The sequence below is a fragment of the Chiloscyllium punctatum genome, chromosome 49, assembly GCF_047496795.1.
Source record: "Chiloscyllium punctatum isolate Juve2018m chromosome 49, sChiPun1.3, whole genome shotgun sequence".
In the NCBI taxonomy this organism is placed as follows: Eukaryota; Metazoa; Chordata; class Chondrichthyes; order Orectolobiformes; family Hemiscylliidae; genus Chiloscyllium; species Chiloscyllium punctatum.
In genome coordinates, this window is record NC_092787.1 from 20,252,324 (window position 1) to 20,271,323 (window position 19,000).

Below are 19,000 nucleotides of genomic sequence, written 5' to 3' on the forward strand. Positions count from 1 at the left end.
TATATTGACAATCTTAAAAGCCAATGACACAATCTGATGCTTTGGGTATATAAGACCGGGGAAAATTGAACAGTTGAGAGAAGAACTGCCATGCCACCAGCATGTAAAAACTGCTGGAAAAATAGCTCGCAAAACGTATCAATCAGTAACCAGTGAAGCAGAATCCCCAAGAAGAAACGACAACCAGTATACAGAGAAGAACAGAAAGCAGCTTGGTTTTAAGATAAGATTGACACAACAAAACTTAATCGGGGGTATTATTGGACTAGTATTGTAGAAGGGAAAGGTAAAAGATAGGTAGAGCAAGGAGTAGTTATTATGCTCTTTGATACTTTAAGAAATAAAGTTGTTAACTTTTACTTTAAATAGTTCTTGACCTCTTGAATTTTCACAGATTACTGCACAGATATATCTTTTCTGTGCTGCTGGTTATAAATTAGCAGAGGGGTTCACCCCATGGCGTAACAATTTCTACTTTGGTGGAATCCAGGTTGCAAATGTCCACATATTACAAACATCCTTAGACTTTGAAAAAGCCAAATAGATGTACTAACTATGATCTGCAGCAATGTGGGACAGAACATTCCCTGCAGACCTTCCCACACCTCACGTCTGTGAGGGAAACACTCTCATTCCCGTGGTTCCACCTTACACCCACCCAGTGAACTGGCTAGAGGGTGTCTCACTGTCTAATGACCGGTGGCTGGTGACTCTCTAAGCTGCAGGGCAGACAGGAGGCCTGAAAGATTTAAAGCAATTGTAGGACACTATGTCGGGTAAGTGAAGGAGAGGGCTCCACAGAACAGAGGTAACCACTCCACAACTTCTGCCAGAACATAAAACCAACTTGGAGGCAGCCGCAATCAGCCAGATTAGGGAATGAAACTGGCTGCCTGCTGTGTGCCTGAAGGCTGACTGGAAAATCTAGCCTCTCTCGTCCACATCTGGGTAAAGAACCCGGAGATGGGTGGTCTCAGGATATCAGGTTGCCGGCCAGTGATCTTATTTTTAGTGACCACCCCACTCCATTCCCTGTCAGACCGGGCCTAAAACACTTCCCCTGGTCTGGTTTCACTTACCCCGCCCCCGAATCCAAAATAAGACAATTTCCTACAGGATTGGCACTTACTTGCCTTGGAAGTTGCAGCTTCTCTGGCTGCAGGAAGTACACAAATTCGAGCCAGACACGGAAACTTTAATGCAGTGCGTTCCACTATCCTCTTAAAAAACAAGAGAGACAGGTAGTCACAGGTTACAAAAGTCTCATTTTAATTGAAACTTGCTGCACACGTGGGAGCTGCTGTGAAAGGTTTCCAGTAATTTTGTGAATGAAAACCTGCAAACAGCAGACTTTACAAATTTTAAAAGCTACTTTTCATTAAATAACTGGTTTCCATTTGGAGAGAGTCATGTGGACAACCTACAAGAGAAAGATACCATTCTGGCCTGAAATCTCAATGTGTCAGGCTTTTATAACAGATTAAGTTCCATTATGTACCATCCTTTATGTAGCTTGGAAACTAACAGGAAATGATGAGGTCATCAGCCAGCTCGAAAATTCCATTCGATTGAAACGCTCATTTGAAGCCAAGCTCCTCAGGGCAAGTCTATACAAAAGTGGGTTAATAATTAATTTAAAGACTTATTTTTTTTTCTCTGCTAACAGTGTTTTTAATGATCAAGTTTGGTTGACTACTCTCCATCCACCGCGACAGTTGCAATTGCTTTCACAAAGTAAGGGCCTTCCCGCAGGTAAGCTCGGAGTTGGAGGTAATGTTGGTTCCCGAAGATTTCAGCTGTTGTCTTGGAATCCACAAGCGTTTTTACCAACTCGAACTTGGCATCCTTTGAAGGTTTGTCAGGTTCAGCTGACCTGTCGACAATGTACTCCACAAATCCTGGGGTGCTGATCATCAGCCTCTGACCCCAGGGCTGGCTAGCGATTGCCTATAAACAGAAATGATAGAATTAACAGATTGTAGTAACAAAGACAGAAATAAAAGGGGAAGGCTGAGAAGAAGGGAATATCATGTTTTACCTTTCAATCATGTTCTCTCTCTCTCCCCACAAATACTAACAAACTGGTGAGTGTTTCCTGCATTTGATGTTTTATTTACAAAATTATGATTTGAAAGAAAGGGGTGTGGGACAATTACAAAACTCAATGCACTTCAATCTGTTGCTCAAATTATATCTTCAACTTCAATGAATACAGGAGGAACTGATACATTTCTTTTGAAATAAACTTTTAAATGTGAGAAACAATGTGAGTGTTCCATTCAGCAGCAGAATATATAAAACCCCAAGACTTCCTTAAACACATTGCTGTAATATTTTAAAGTAATAGCTCAGCACAAAAAAAAATCTCAAACCAACCAAGCATTTATAAAGTGCTCTGCAAAACAGATTTCATAACATTTCAAAAGAATTATGTTTACATGCTCAAGACTGCATTTTCACTGGCGTTTGATTTGTAATTCCAAAGCTTCCACTTTTTAAAAATTCTTTGTCTGGGACATGAGCTTCACTGGAGAGGCCAGTACTTCGTAATTCAATTCAAAAAGGTGACAGGGAGCTGCCTTCATGAACTGACGCAGTTTGTGGTTTGGGTAGTCCCACAGTGCTGTTAGAGGAAGGCAGCTCCAGGATTTTAACCCAGTGACTGTACAAGAACATTAATACAGTCCCAAGTCAGGATGGGGAGTGGCTTGAAAAAGGTGCTCCCATGCTTGTACTGCCCTTGCCTTGAGATGGTAGAGGTCACAGGTTTGTTAGGCACCATTGGAGGAGCCTTGAGGAGTTACTGCAGTGCATCTAGATGGTGCACACTGTATGCACGGTGCATTGGTGGTAACGGAAATGAATTTAGATTGATGGTTGAAACACCAATCAAGCAGGCTGGTTAGTGCTGGATGGTATTAGAGCTGCATTCATTTAGGCAAGTGAAGAGTATTTCATCACCCTGCTGACATATGCTTTGTGGCATACTGGCATTAGGGAATCAGAAAAGGAGTTATTCCTCACAGAATTCCCAGTCTCCAACATGCTTTTGCAGCCATGGTATTCATATGGTTGGTCTAGTTGCAAACATGCAATGAAATACACAAGTGTTTACAAACAAACATGTCTATATTTACTTAGCCGGATCAGCCAGTGATATCGCTTAGCTAAATATGTAATGCCTTATGGAATTTTACATTCAGGATGTCTAAACTTATGATAAATAAGAAATTGGATTTTTCAAGCTAACGATAAAAGACTCACAGTGAAGATCTTCAATGCGCCAATATGAATTTCTGGGAACGGCTGAGAGCTCATATTGCAGAATGTTTCCATTGGGTGGCTATGCAGAGTGTGGAACCAGGTCTCTGTCATTGCTAGAAGGTCCTCTGTCTGCTGATCATTCTGTGAAACCGATGACAAAGTAAAACAAAGGTGTAAAAGAAAGATCAAATGGCTTTGGCTGAATATATAACACTATAGCAGTAGAGATAATCATGAGCATGTTTGGAAGGAATTCACAGATCAGAGAGAGGAGAATACCATTGATTATAGCAGGTTTTTATTTTTAAAATGGAGATATTCCATGAGGCAAGACTTAGAAACACAAAACAGGAGTAGACGACTTCGCCCTTCAAGCCTGCATCTGCCATTCAACATGATCAGTACCCCATTTCCGTTTTCACTCCATATTCTTAGACCCCTTTAGTCTCAAGAATTACATTCAACTCTTGCAAATATCATAAGCTTTACAGACTATATTGTATAAATGTTGTGGAAATCTGATATATTGCGGATGTTGGGGTAAAGAAAATGAAACCACATTATAGCTGGATCGTGTTATAATTGAACGACCAAGGCTGAGAACCTCTCATTTTACCCAAGCGTTGGGATGCCCTGGAGCTCTCAGGGAACTCCACCTCCCATCACGGTATCAGACATTACCACTGTGCAGGTCAAGGCTGTGAATCAGACTTCTTCCACAGTCCAGACTGCTTAAAGATGGAACTCATGCTCTGGAATGCACTTTTGCTGACTGACAGCTTGTACAGGCTCAGCTTTGTAGATATTGTGTGAATTTTATTCATACAAATATATCACATAGAGGCAACTGAGATCATCAACACAGGTCAAAGGTAAATTGACCGCAGATTTATTCTAGATGCTAGAATGCAATCATCTCCCAGCATAAGGTACTAGACAGACATTCAGAATTGATAAAGCAGCTTCCGCACAAATTTAAATCAATTATTCAGGGGTTTTAAGTACATTGAAGAGGCAAGGCAGATCTTTCCGAGTAACCCTGCAAAATATTTCAGCCCACAAGTCCAAAAGCTGAAAGGAAACAGTGTGGACGCAGAGAAATTCACTCAATGACACACAATGTAGCAATATCTTTCCGAAAGATCCAAAGGAACCTTATGTCGTCCCAGCTCATTTCGGGTAGTTAACCCAAAAGCCAAGGATAACACCCATGCCTTTACTAAAACATGGTTATTTGGTGTATTACCGAAAAGATTTTTTTTTTGATTACACATCCTTATAGAATTCTTTGGTTAGAATCCTCAAGTTATATGTAATTGTGCAACTCCATGAGAATCACAGAACACCTACAGTGTGGGGAAGCAGGCCATTCAGCCCTCCAAGTCCACACCTATCCTCTGTACTGCATCCCTTCCAGACCCATCCCCCTACCCTATCCCTGTAACTCTATTTCCCATGGCTAATCCAACCAGCCTGCACATCCCTAGACACTACAGCACGGCCAATCCCCCTAACCTGCACATCTTTGGGCTGTGGGAGGAAACCCACGCAGACACGGGGAGAATGTGCAAACAGTCTGCAAGAGGCTGGATTCGAACCCAGGTCCTTGGCGCTGTGAAGCAGCAGTGCTTACCACTGAGCCATGCAGACACATGATCCATTGGACTTCAAATGTCCACTCCCAGCTCTGTAACTCCACAAAGGATGTTCAGTCAGGCATGGAGTAGGTCAGTTTGATCCAGTCTGATCAACCTGATCTCCAGAATACAGGAACTAGAAATGGATTTCTCCCTGGGAAGCTATAAGAAACAATTGTTAACAGGGACTAAGGTTTTCTACAAAGCTCACAAGCTATTGGAAACTTTATTGAGATACTTTTATTCTGCCCAGTCAAACCAGCTTGATTAGATTAGATTACTTAGTGTGGAAACAGGCCCTTTAGCCCAACAAGTCAACACCGACCCTCCGAAGAGCAACCCACCCAGACCCATTCCCCTACATTTACCCCTTCACCTAACACTACGGGCAATTTAGCACGGCCAAATCACCTAACCTGCACATTTTTGGACTGTGGGAGGAAACTGGAGCACCCAGAGGAAACCCACACAGACACTGGGAGAATGTGCAAACTCCACACAGATAGTTGCCTGGGGCGGGAATTGAATCCGGGTCTCTGGCGCTGAGGCAACAGTGCTAACCACTGTGAACCGTGCCACCCATTATTTGTGGAGCTTATTTGTGATTATGAAGCCAAGGATCCCTCATAAATATTTATTAGGATCATAATGGACCAATATAATTCACAACAAGGATTTAATGTGAAATACATACAGTCTGGGGGAGGGAGTCAGCACAAAAGGAGCACATTGTATTGATGTTGGTAGCAGGAGACAGCTGATGGCTGGTACACTTTAATAAACACCTGGGAGATCAGAATTCAACACACGGACAGTAAAAGCTAAATCATAGGAATTTGAAAAGTAGTTTGTGAACACTCCGTTTTTTTTTGGAATGGATGACACTTCAGTTCCTGGCTTTGTTTCCAATATGTTTACAAATGAAAATCACTTATAATATTAGTGATTAAACTTCTCAAAACAGCAGAGATAGCTACTGTATCACTGCAGAGCTCAGACACCGCTACAAACCACTTTACAGAAGACTTTTACCTGCAGTTGCCCAGTCACTCCATTTTCTCTCTCTTGCACTCTCCTCTTCTCTCTGTCCTGGTTTTAGATTGTAAAAATGCAATTTTACTGCTTTCCAATTTGACAGAACTGTCAAACCAGTCTGTATCTTTTCTCCTGTTTTTAAAAGTTTAAAATCAATATCACTTCCTTCTCAGTTACTGAGTGGGTAATGAAGAAGTGACTTATAGAGTCAGAGAGTCATAGAGATGTACAACATGGAAACAGACCCTTCGGTCCAACTCGTCCATGCCGACCAGATATCCCAACCCAATCTAGTCCCACCTGCCAGCACCTGGCCCATATCCCTCCAGACCCTTCCTATTCATATACCCAGCCTTGGTTGCTCGATTGACTGAAAGAGATAACCAAATTGACTGTGACTTAAGATCGACAGTCATGTCAACCACATACATACCACTCACCTTTCACATTACTCTGAAGGTGAAATGTCACATATAAAGCAAGCATCTAGGCTGCTTATAATGAATACACTTAAGGCTCAGTACAGCAGCAGGCTTTGACTGAGAACGATCAATACATGGCTACACAAGGCCCCCTTATCATTTTATTTGTTGCTGGGATGTAAGCTTCACTGGATGGGTTAGCATCAGTTGCTGATACCCAAATGCCCTTAACTCAAGTGGGTTGAACAGCAGCCAAGAATCAAACACAATACTATGAGCCTGGGAGACATGCTGTTGAGCAGCATATTAGCAGGTATAGAGGACTGGCAAACGAATAGAAGTCTTGGGATACTGTCTGTGTGGAGTTTGCATTTTGTCCCTGTATCTGTGTGGGTTTCTGCTCTGGTTTGCTCCCAAAGGTGTGTAAGTTGGCCATGGTAAGATTCCCTGTGGTGTCCAGCAATGTTTTGGCTTGATGCATTAGCCGTGAGAAATGCCTGGTTCAGGGGATAGGGTGGGATGCTCTTAGGAGCACTGTAAAGGATTCTATGATAAGTCAGAGATTTGGGATAAAGGAGACATTTCGAGGATGGCAACCTGTAACTAGTGGAGTGCCACAGGGACCACAATTATTCCTGAATTTGTGTGGGACCTTGGCTTACTAGGCCTGTAATATAACCACAACGCTATCAACTCCCCTTCCTGCATAACATGCGGGGCAATGGGAATTCAGTGCACTTTTATTTAAATAATGGGCAATTCTGAAAAGGACATGATTTTTCCTAAAAATTAAATGGTATTATTCTATAGGGCAGATGTGGACCATTCTTGCTGCGACTTGCTTCAGGAAAAAAAATACAGAAAACATGCTCAGAGAAATTCATTTTTGCTATTTTATTCTTAATGCATTTTGAAACAGCTACAAGTGCTTTTTGTTGGTGTTGGTGGGAATAAATGCCACGCTTTTATTTGACCACGAGGGTCAATTCAAAAGTTGTTCCTTCCCTCCCCACAGCAGATATTTTTAAAAATGGAGTATCAAATCCAGAATCTTTTGCACTTCCTCTCATTTTTTCTGAGAAAGCTTTCCCTGGGCTCTTACCGGCAGAGAGAGCAGAGAAGCAATTGTATCGAGGCAGCGCACCCTCAAGTCAGTGGAAGCATTGCACGAGATGGAACCCAGTCTTCTCAGAACCTCCTGGAAGTTGCGACCTAAACAGTACATTTGGGAAAACAAATGACTTTAAAATTTCTATTCTGCACTTTAGTATGATAACAGAGGAATAAGAAATGACGTGTCTTGTCATATTATAACCAAACTGAGCTACAAGTAGAGTGGGCAAGTGCTCAAATGCAAAAAAGCTCTGTAGCAGACAGGTTTCTGTGAGAAGAAATACAAGTTTGCCTGTCTGTCAGGATACATGCTTACTAACTCCAAACCAGAAGCATGACTTGCCTACAACAGAACCACACCATGAAGGTCATAGCAAGCAAAAGGACCATCACAGGAAACCTTGTGAACTGGGCCATTGAACTGCTTTCAATGCTGCTTCTTTTTTTTCCATTCCACCCATAACACCAATGTTTTTGGTATCTATGCATAGAATAACTTTAAGGAGGAGGTTAGAATTTTAACTCAGAGTTATGTCAACAGTTCACAGTTGTTCACCTTAAAAAAGAACAGCAGTTCTTATTATCTACAGAAACCTGATCCATGTTTTCTGTTAGCCTGAGTCAATCTGAAAATTAAATTGGGGACTTGAATACTTGGATAAATACTTTAACTTTATAACAACTCTGGAGAAAACAGGATTCAATCTCCTGCATGCTTAACTAATCAGGGAAAGCAAATAAGGTGCTACAGTTGATCCTGTCAAGTCTGATTATGATTCAGTGACCACACCTTCTGTGTCTCAGGACGCACCGGGGTGGAGTGGGGTGGGGTGGGGGGATTTTACGCCCTCAGATGAACTCCTGGTTCCTGGAGCCCGTTCTCAAATCAATATTCACCATGAGCAATTTTCAGACTGTTTTCTCGCAGGAACTGGACAGCCAACTCAGATTTATACGCACTGCTTTAACTAGTCCAGAGCGAACCATTCCTGTAACATGCGGACCAGCTCAGCCATCACTGCCATCTACAAGATGCACTGAGATCCTTCTGGCAACAACGGATAAACACCCATAATATGTTAACATCTTCCTGATCCAGCTGAACCTCAAAATTGTCCCACACTATGACTCCCAAAACAGTGCACTGTTCTTAAAATTGATCCCCACCATTCCACCTTGGCAACAGTGTCTTGTTTCCAAAGAAGAATTAAAAAATCCCAACATGCTGCCTTCAAGTACGGTACACAGAATGCAGTTATTAAGGTAAATGTACAAGTAATTAGTGTTAAACTTAAAAATGTTCAGCAGGAACTCATTTGTTGCAAAGGTTTAAAAAAAAAGATCAAGTTTGAATCATTAGCCAACACTGAGTTAACTGATTTTAATCTTACCACAACGCAGTTTCCCTCAGCTGTTTAAAGAGGTAGAGAAACAGAGGGAAACAATAGATCACATTTCCAAAATAAAACCTTTTTAAAAAAAAATGCTCGGAATACTCAGGAGTTCAGGCAGCATTTGCACAGAGAAACAGTTGACATTTCAAGGCAATTATTTTTCCATCGAAACCCCTGGGCTTCGGTGTCAGGTCGTGTTTTCTTTTACCATCCTGTGAGGCTTCACCGAAAAGTGCGAGCACAGATGCAAAAGGATGAGGAAAATTTAACTTTGATATCCTGTTCAAATACACAGACTGCATTCACCGGAATGAATGCAAGTTGAGATTAGGGAACAGAAGACAGCTACCAACATCTGCATCATACTCCAGGGTAAGTCAGCATTTTCAAAGAAAAGTGACAAGGAGAGGAGAGCAAAGGGACAGAGCTGGAAGCAATTAAATGCACAGGTAAGGGATAGTCAATATGGCTTTCTGCATAGGAAATCATGTCTCACAACCATGATTGAGTTTTTTTGAAGAAGTAACAAAGAGGATTGATGAGGGCAGAGCGATAGATGTGATCTATATGGACTTCAGTAAGGCGTTCGACAAGGTTCCCCATGGGAGAGTGGTTAGCAAGGCTAGATCTCATCAAATACAAGGGGAACTAGCCCTTTGGATACCGAACTGGCTCAAAGGTAGAGGACAGAGGGTGATGGTGGAGGGATGTTTTTCAGACAGAAGGCCTGTGACCAGTCGAGTGCCACAACGATCAGTGATGGGTCCACTACTTTTCATCGTTTATATAAATGATTTGCATGTGAGCACAAGAGGCACAGTTAGTAAGTTTGCAGATGGCACCAAAATTGGAGGTGTAGTGGATAGCTACACGGCACCTGCACTTCAGCATTACAAAAGTGAACTATAACTGGAATTTTGCTAAGTTAGGAAAATGACTAATATGGAACCTTACACTCAACTTAAAAATTAAACAATATTCATCTCAGTTATGAATCATTCAGCTGGGATCTGAAGTAACATAGTTTACCCGTTTTATGCAGGACTTGCTTTCCTTCAACACATGATCCAAGAATTCCGATGGTATCCAGACCAACTCCAATCATGGTTGGCTCCTGCCCTTCGATCATCTCAAACACCTTCGCAATAAAAGCAGGGTAACGCTCACAGATCTGTTGAGGACTGTCAACCATTGCCAAATTTCCAAAGAATTTCACTAAATCTAAAAGGAAAACAAGCTTAGAGCAAGGAACGAACAAGACACCAGTACAACAAGACAATGCAAAATACTTGCACATGAGAGCACATTCTGGTGTTCAAATACACAGCATGACTGGATTTAATACATCCATTACTCCCAGTCACAAATCTCAACATGTCCTTTACAGGAAGTTGCCAAGAAGAATTCCAATCTAAACCATAAGGAATGAATTCCCCCTGATTCCCTCTCTTCCTGAAGTCACTGATCCACACTCTGTGGAAACTCAGCTCTAAATGACTCTGTGGTAAAACAGTAAATCAATAGCAACAAGCTGATTTTACAAACCAACATGAATTGCAAGGAGTGGGCCATTTGGCCCCTCAAGCCCTCTCCATCATTCAGCGGTATCATGGCTGATCTGAGCTAAATCTATATTTCTGCCAGCCCCCACTGAACCTGCGACTCTCTTGCAAATCAAAAGCCCGTCGAGCTTTGTCTTACACATATTCAATGAACCAGCGTCACTGCTTTCCAGGGGGAACAAGGCCAAAGATCTGCGAATGTCAGATGAAATTCCTCATGTCCATCTTAAGTGGAGGGCCCTTTATTCCGAAACAGTGCTATCTCCAAGTTCTAGAATTTTCTGCCAGGTGGACATTCTCCTAACATCTACCGCTCCTTGCAGGTGAAATAATCCCATTCTCTTCTCAGAACCTACCAACACACACACACACACACACACACACACACACACACACACAAGTACTATCAGGGGCAACCAAAATGCCACCCTTAATTCTCTTTGCTGTGTACTGTGTACCTGCTGCACTGCACCGTCCCTTTCAGATTACTGTACAACCATACCTCTTAAAAAGGGGAGTATTGCTTGTTACTTGCAAAACCAGCACTTGTTGTCCTCCCTAAGGATGCTTGGATTTGCTCGGCCATTACAGAGGGCATTTAGGGAGCAACCACATTGCTATGGATCTGGAGTCATGAATAAGCCAGACCAGGTAAGCATGGCAAATTTCCTTCCATAAAGAGTAGGAGTGAATGAGATGGGTTTTTCAGACAATCCCATCTGTGCATGGTCTGTCTGTTCCTTGTTTAGTTTTGCTGTTTGAGGAAATATCAGATTGCAGCCAAAAGGAAACTTTAGACTCCTGTCACAGGAATCCTGGTTAATTCTCCCCCTTCATAGGCTAGTGAGTCCTGCTTGGAGATACATTAAACTTTGCCACATGGCTCAGTGGTTAGCACTGCTGCCTCAGCACCAGGATCACAGGTTTGATTCCAGCCTCGGGCAACTATCTGTGTGGAGTTTGCACATTCTCCCTGTATCTGTGCAGGTTTCCTCCGGGTGCTCCAGTTTCCTCCACAGTCCAAAGATGTGCAGGTCAGGTGAATTGGCCACATTGAATTGCCCATAATGCTAGGTGCATTAGTCAGAGGGAAATGGGTCTGGGGGGTTACTCTTTGGAGGGACGGTGTAGACTGGTTGGATCAAAGGGCTTGTTTCCACATTGTAGGGAATCTAATCTAATCTAATCTAAACTAGAGTCTTTTGAATAAAACAGTGACGTGAATAATTTGTTCAAACTTTAAGATGTTACCTGAATTCTATGGAGTTGCAGCTTTTAAATCATAGCTAGTAATATGCTGACAACAAAACAACCTGTATTTGGATAGCGTGTTTAATACAATAGAACATCTCAAAGCACTCAGAACTAAAATAAAAGAAGGTCATCTCTGAATCAAAGTAGATAATACGGAGACTAGTGATCAAAACTCTCCTCAAACAGGCTTTAAAGGACTTTTCTCTCAAATAGATAGATAGAAGATAGATAGAACAGTAACGCACAGAACAGGCCCTTCAGCCCACGATGTTGTGCCGACCACTGACCCTCATGTATGCATCCTCAAATTTCTGTGACCATATGCATGTCCAGTAGTCTCTTAAATGTCCCCAATGACCTTGCTTTCACAACTGCTGCTGGCAACGCATTCCATGCTCTCAACTGTGTAAAGACCCTGCCTCTGACATCCCCTCTATACTTTCCTCCAACCAGATTAAAACTTTGACCCCTTGTGTTAGTCATTTCTGCCCTGGGAAATAGTCTCTGGCTAGACTCTATCTATGCCTCTCATTATCTTATATACCTCAATTAGGTCCGCTCTCCTCCTCCTTTTCTCCAATGAAAAAAGTCCGAGCTCAGTCAACCTCTCTTCATAAGATAAGCCCTCCAGTCCAGGCATAACTCCTCTGAACCCTCTCCAAAGCATCCACATCTTTCCTATAATAGGGCGACCAGAACTGGAGGCAGTATTCCAAATGCGGTCTAACCAAAGTTTTATAGAGCTGAAACAAGATCTCACGACTCTAAACTCAATCACCCTGTTAATGAAGCCAAAACACCATATGCTTTCTTAACAACCCTGTCCACTTGGGTGGCCATTTTAAGGGATCTATGTACCTGCACACCAAGATCCCTCTGTTCCTCCACACTGCCAAGAATCCTATCCTTAATCCTGTACTCAGCTTTCAAATTCGACCTTCCAAAATGCATCACCTCGCATTTATCCAGGTTGAACTCCATCTGCCACCTCTCAGCCCATCTCTGCATCCTGTCAATGTCCCGCTGCAGCCTATAACAGCCCTCTATACTGTCAACGACACCTCCAACCTTTGTGTCGTCTGCAAACTTGCTGACCCATCCTTTAATCCCCTCATCCAAGTCATTAACAAAAATTACAAACAGTAGAGGCCCAAGGACAGATCCCTGTGGAACACCACTCACCACAGACTTCAGGCAGAATATTTTCCTTCTATTACCACTTGCTGACTTCTGTTGGCCAGCCAATTCTGTATCCAGACAGCTAAGTTCCCCTGTATCCCATTCCTCCTGACCTTCTGAATGAGCCTACCATGGAGAACCTTATCAAATGCCTTGCTGAAGTCCATATACACTACATTCCACAGCTCGACCCTCATCAATTTTTCTAGTCACATCCTCAAAGAACTCGATAAGGTTTGGGAGGCATGACCTGCCCCTCACAAAGCCGTGTTGACTGCATTTAATCAAGCCATGCTCTTCCAGATGGTCATAAATCCTATCCCTCAGAATCCTTTCTAACACCTTGCAGACGACAGACGTGAGACTTACTGGTCTGTAATTGCCAGGGATTTCCCTCTTTCCTTTCTTGAAGAGAGGAATTACATTTGCCTCTCTCCAGTCTTCAGGTACGACTCCAGTGGAGAGCGAGGATGAAAAGATCTTCGCAAGTGGCGAAGCAATTGCATTTCTCGTTTCCCAAAGCAGCCGAGGACAAATCTGGTCTGGGCCTGGCGACTTGTCAATCTTAATGTTTGACAAAATTTTCAGCACATCAGCTTCCTCTATCTCTATCTATTCCAGCATGCACACCTGCTCTTCAAAGGTTTCACTCACTACAAAGTTCATTTCTTTCGTAAAGACAGAAGCAAAAAGCTCATTTAGGGCTTCCCCTACCTCCTCAGACTCCACACACAAATTCACTACGCTATCCCTGATCGGCCTTATCACTGGGTTGACAGAGAAAATATTCCCTTTACTTACTTGGTAGATAAAAGCCAGAGAAAGGATCTGACTCTGCACCAATGATCATATTTGAGATTCTATCAATGATGCCTTGTTGAGCAAGATATTGTCGTCCATGCTGACTCTGAGCGAGTCCGGTAACCATCTCTATAGCAGTCGCTCTGAAAGTGAACCAAAAAGACTCTTAATTCTTTGAATCAGGCACGACAACATTTATTTACAGAGTGCCTTTTATTCAATTAAACATCCAAACGTGATTCACATGAGCTGTGTCGCAATTTAGGACTTAGGTGTAGGTCAATTAGCCTTTTTAACAGAGAGAGAAATGGCCTAGGCAAGTGAGGCCACATGAAGAGTGACAAAAGCGGAGGATTGTTAAGAGGCCCAATTTAGAGCAGTGTCAAGAACTTGGTAGGTTGTGTTGTTAGAAGAAGCTACAGAAGTAGGGAGTGGTGAGGCAATAGAGAGATCTGAAAATAAAAAGTGAGAATTTCAAAATTGAGGAATGGGAATGGGGTGATGGGTCAACAGACTGCATATGTTTTTCACAGAGGTTGGTGAAGGGAGGGCAAAGAATGCGGAGGGAAATCTTAGAAAGGCAAGAAGATTCGCAATTTAAGGAAAATATTTTTCTATTTTGGGTACTAAGTGCAAGTTCCCAGGTCAGAGACATGATGAATTTGGCCCGATAGCGTATCTCATTTGCCAGAGCCATAAATTAACCCCCGCTGCACCAATGCATCATTCCCACCCTTGCAGTGAGATTGCCTATTCATGACAAAATGGTGATACAGTTCCATGTTGCGAGTTTGCATGGTGCCAGAAAAACCTTCAGGTGGATGGTTCTATTTCTCCTCAGCAACAATTTCTGTTCCTTTATTCTCTTACGGACTGTGTACACCGCCAGCAAGACCAGCATTTGCTGCCCTCGAATCAAGTGGCTTACTAAGCTGTTTTAGAGGGATAGTTAAAAATCACATTACTGTGGGCCTGCAGTCACGTAGGCTGGATTATGCAAGGACAGCTGACTTCCTTCTCTCAAGGATGTCAGTGATCAAGCTTGACAATCAATGGTCACTTTTACTGAGCCAAGTTTTAATTTAAGATTTATTAAATCAGATTTAAATTTCACTAACTCCCATGGGAATTGAGCCTGTGTCCCTGCAGCATTAGCCTGCGATTCCTGATTACTGGTCCAATGGCGTTATCGGACTCCAGCCAGTTAGCAGGTGAATTTGTTCTCTCAGTTTCCTGTCAGCGCTGCTATGAGTGTAGGAGGCACAACTGTGGAAAAACAAGCCAAAGTCACGTTCACCACTGCCATTTCCTCTTCCACTTGGCATGAAGCCCTGCTTTAACTCTGTTTCCAATTGTGGATCTGCAGACATACATCCTCCAGGCCGGGTAAAGACGGTAGATTTCCATCACTTCAAAGCTCAGGCCCAGAATGAGAAAGTGACCCAATACCACCAAGAAAGATGGCCCAACCATGCATCCAAGTAACAGATACCAACATCCACAGCTCTGAGTTAATAAGTGAAAATTCCTTGAAATTAAATCATTTTTTGAACATTCTCACCTGATCAGAACATCATCTCCTGTGAGCTCAGAGAGTAACTGAGTGATCAAACCACTGTTGCCACAATAATCCAAGGAGACGGGCGACACGGATGAGATTTCCACCACTAGCTGCAAGGCAATAACACAACGCAGTTTAATGATGCTGTCAAACTAGGATGTGGAAGAGTCATATTTATTTAGGGCAATAGATTTAGATTAATAAGTTGCACTTCTTAGCAGCAATTCAACAAATTAAATAATGCAGCCTTTTTTCCCTCCAGATTAGCATACAATAATGTGCTGATTGACTCTGATGTCATACTCTGAAGCTGTAAACGATATATATAACACAGTGCCACTAAATAACTCTGAACACCAGGGATTCCACATCAGTTTCACTGGCCTATTCTCCCACATTATTGATGACAGCTGCATACAGTGAAGGTTTAGTGCAGCCCAGTTTGAGAGTTAGATCAAAAGGGACAGGCAAAGAGGGAAAGCTAACACAACTCCTTGTAGTTTATTACAAGTGGCACAAATTGGTGACTGAGAGTAGGTGGAACAGCAGCCGGTGCAATCCAAATTGAATACAAAACCTGGAACTGCAAACTAACCTTAGTATTAGTGATCATGAAACCTGTCATTAATTGTTGTGAAAACCCATTTGGTTTACTGACGCTAGGGAAACATTTTTACCGGGTCTTGACTCCAGACCTAAAGTAAAGTAATTTGGTGGATTCTTAACTACCCTCTGAAAAGAAATGAGAGGGTAGAGCAGATTAATGCATGGCTGAGGAGCTGGTGCAGGGGAGAAGGGTTCACATTTTTGGATCATTGGAATCTCTTCAGGGTTAGAAGTGACTTGTGCAAGGGGGAAGGATTGCACCTGAATTTGAAGAGGACTAATACACTGGCAGGGAGATTTATTAGAGCTGCTCAGAAGGATTTAAACTAGTAAGATTGGGGGTGTTGGGGAGACCCAGGGAGATAGTGAGGAAAGAGATCAATCTGAGACTTGTATAGTTGAGAAAAGAAGCGACTCAGTCAGGGACAAAGCAGAGAACAAGATAGGACTGATACATTGAAATGAATGCAATTTAATGTAAGGGGCCTAACAGGGAAGGCAGATGAACTCAGGACATGGTTAGGAACATGAGACTGGGATATCATAGCAATTACAGAAATGTGACTTACGGATGGACAGGAGGAGTGGCAGCTTAATGTTCCAGGATACAAATGCTACAGGAAGGATAGAAAGACGGTGGGGGGGTGGGGGGGTGGGGGTGGCAAGAGAGGAGGGGGATTTTGATAAGGGATAGCATTACAGCTGTACTGAAGGAGGATATTCTGGTAAATCATCCAGGGAAGTTATTTAGATGGAACTGAAAAATAGGAAAGGGTGGATCACCTTATTGGGATTGTATTATAGACCCCTAATAGTCAGTGGGAAATTGAGAAATAAATTTGTAAGGAGACTTCAGTTATTGTGGGGGATTTTAATGTTTCCAAACATAGATTGGGGCTGCCATAGTATTAACAGTTTAGATGGAGAGGAATTTGTTAAGTGTGTACGAGAAAATGTTCTGATTCAGTATATGGATGTACCTACTACAGAAGGTGCAAAACCTGACCCACTCCTGGGAAATATAGCAGGGCAGGTGACTGAGGGAGCACTTTGGGGCCAGCGACCATAATTCTATTAGTTTTAAAATAGTGATGGAAAAGGGTAGACCAGATCTAAAAGTTGTAGTTCAAATTTTAGGAAGGCTAATTTTTATGGAATTAGGCAAAAAACTTTCAAAAGCTGATTGGAGGCAGATGTTCGCAGGTAAAGGGATGGCTGGAAAATGGGAATCCTTCAGAAATGAGATAACGAGAGTCCAGAGACAGTATATCCCTGTTAGGGTTAAAGGAAAGTTTGGCAGGTGTAGGGAATGTTGGATGACTAAAGAAATTGAGGGTTTGGTTATGAAAAAGAAGGAAGCATACGTCAGGTATAGACAGGATAGATCGAGTGAATCCTTAGAAGGCAGTAGGAGTATACTTAAGAGGGAAACCAAAAGGGCAAAAAGGGGACATGAGATAGCTTTGGAAAACAGAGTTAAGGAGAATCCAAAAGGTTTTTACAAATACATTATGGACAAAATGGTAACTAGGGAGAGAATAGGGCCCCTCAAAGATCAGCAAGGTGGCCTTTGTGTGGAGCCCCAGGAGATGGGAGGGTTGCTTTTCAGACTGGAGGCCTATGACCAACGGAGTGCCACAAGGATTGGTGCTGGGGCCACTGCTTTTTGTCATTTATATAAAATGATTTGGATGTGTAGTTAGTAAATTTGTAGATGACACCAGAATTGGAGGTGTAGAGGACGGCAAAGAAGGTTACCTCGGATTAGAACGCAATCTTGATCAGATGGGCCAATGGGCTGAGAACTGGCAGATGGAGTTTAATTTAGATAAATTAAATGGGTGCTGCATTTTGGGATAGCAGATCTTAGCAAGACTTATACACTTCATGGTAAGGTCCTAGGGAATGTTGCTGAACAAAGAGACCTTGGAGTACAGGTGCATAGCTCCTTGAAAGTGGAGCCGCGGGTAGATAGGATAGTGAAGGCGGCGTTTGGGATGCTTTCCTTTATTGGTCAAAGTATTGAATACAGGAGTTGGGAGGTCATGTTGTGGCTGTACAGGACATTGGTTTGGCCACTGTTGGAATATTGCATGCAATTCTGGCCTCCTTCCTATCGGAAGGATATTGTGAAACTTGAAAGGGTTCAGAAATTTTTTACAAGGATGTTGCCAGGGTTGGAAATTTTGAGCTATAGGGAGAGTTTGAATAGGGTGGGGCTGTTTTCCCTGGAGTGTTGGATGCTGAGGGGTGACCTTATAGAGGTTTACAAAATCATGAGGGGCATGGATAAGGTAAATAGACAAGGTCTTTTCCCTGGATGGGGGAGTCCAGAACTAGAGGGCATAAGTTTAGGGTGAGAGAGGAAAGATATAATAGAGATCTAAGGGGCAACTTTTTCACGCAGAGGGTGGTGTATGTGTGGAATGAGCTGCCAGAGGGAGTGGTGGAGGCTAGTAACAGTTGCAACATGTAAAAGATATCTGGATGGGTATATGAATAGGAAGGGTTTGGAGGGATATGGGCCTAGGTGGAACTAGATTGGGTTGGGACATCTGGTCGGCATGGACGGGTTAGACCGAAGGGTCTGTTTCCATGCTGTACATCGCTATGACTAAATCTGTCAGTTCACTTAGGGACTTGCAACAAAAAAACAGTGATGTCAGGGACATCCATATCCCATGGAACAGCTTAAAAAAAAAGGAAAACGCCAAAAATCTGCATGCGAACAGCTGCAATATAACCAAGAGTTTCTTTTGCAAGATTGAACAGAAAACTTTGACAAACAGAAGACTCGAATCATTTTAGATGCAATATCACAACAAAAGGGGTATTACGAAAGCAAAGGTACTTTTATCTCCACTAAACTGTATGCATCTGTGACACCAACCAATGCAGAAGCTCCCTAACGTCAATCCAAAGGTTGTGAGGCACTAGTTGGAACCTCTGACATTCTGCCACACTTCAGACTGAAGCATTGTTCCAAATTCACCTCTTTATGTTGCTTACAATGTTACAGGTAGAAAGTGCAAAACAAAGAATGTCCCTACTTGTTCTGACTATTGCAAGAACTTAGACTTACAAGATTTAGAAATAAATGTTGAAGGCCCTCAATAGAAGCAAAATCAGTCAAAAATCAATGTTAAATCAAACAAGGAGCATTATGCAGGGG

The 19,000-nt window shown here is 42.5% G+C and overlaps 1 protein-coding gene across 2 annotated transcripts in view; it reads right to left on the reverse strand.

The window, feature by feature from the left end:
• Positions 1 to 1,245: 1,245 nt before the first annotated feature.
• The window catches only part of psmd5 (proteasome 26S subunit, non-ATPase 5), a 34,154-nt gene continuing 16,399 nt past the window's right edge, over positions 1,246 to 19,000 (reverse strand). The window contains exons 5-11 of one of the 2 annotated variants that reach the window (XM_072565756.1): positions 15,223 to 15,332; positions 13,662 to 13,804; positions 9,895 to 10,086; positions 7,461 to 7,570; positions 5,934 to 5,990; positions 3,265 to 3,405; positions 1,246 to 1,947 (exon numbers count right to left, since the gene is read on the reverse strand). In XM_072565756.1, the coding sequence (XP_072421857.1) occupies positions 1,693 to 1,947; positions 3,265 to 3,405; positions 5,934 to 5,990; positions 7,461 to 7,570; positions 9,895 to 10,086; positions 13,662 to 13,804; positions 15,223 to 15,332 (1,008 nt within the window). In that variant the 3' untranslated portion in view covers positions 1,246 to 1,692. The remainder of the gene's footprint in view (positions 1,948 to 3,264; positions 3,406 to 5,933; positions 5,991 to 7,460; positions 7,571 to 9,894; positions 10,087 to 13,661; positions 13,805 to 15,222; positions 15,333 to 19,000) is intronic. The other variant, XM_072565757.1, reaches the window with a different exon arrangement.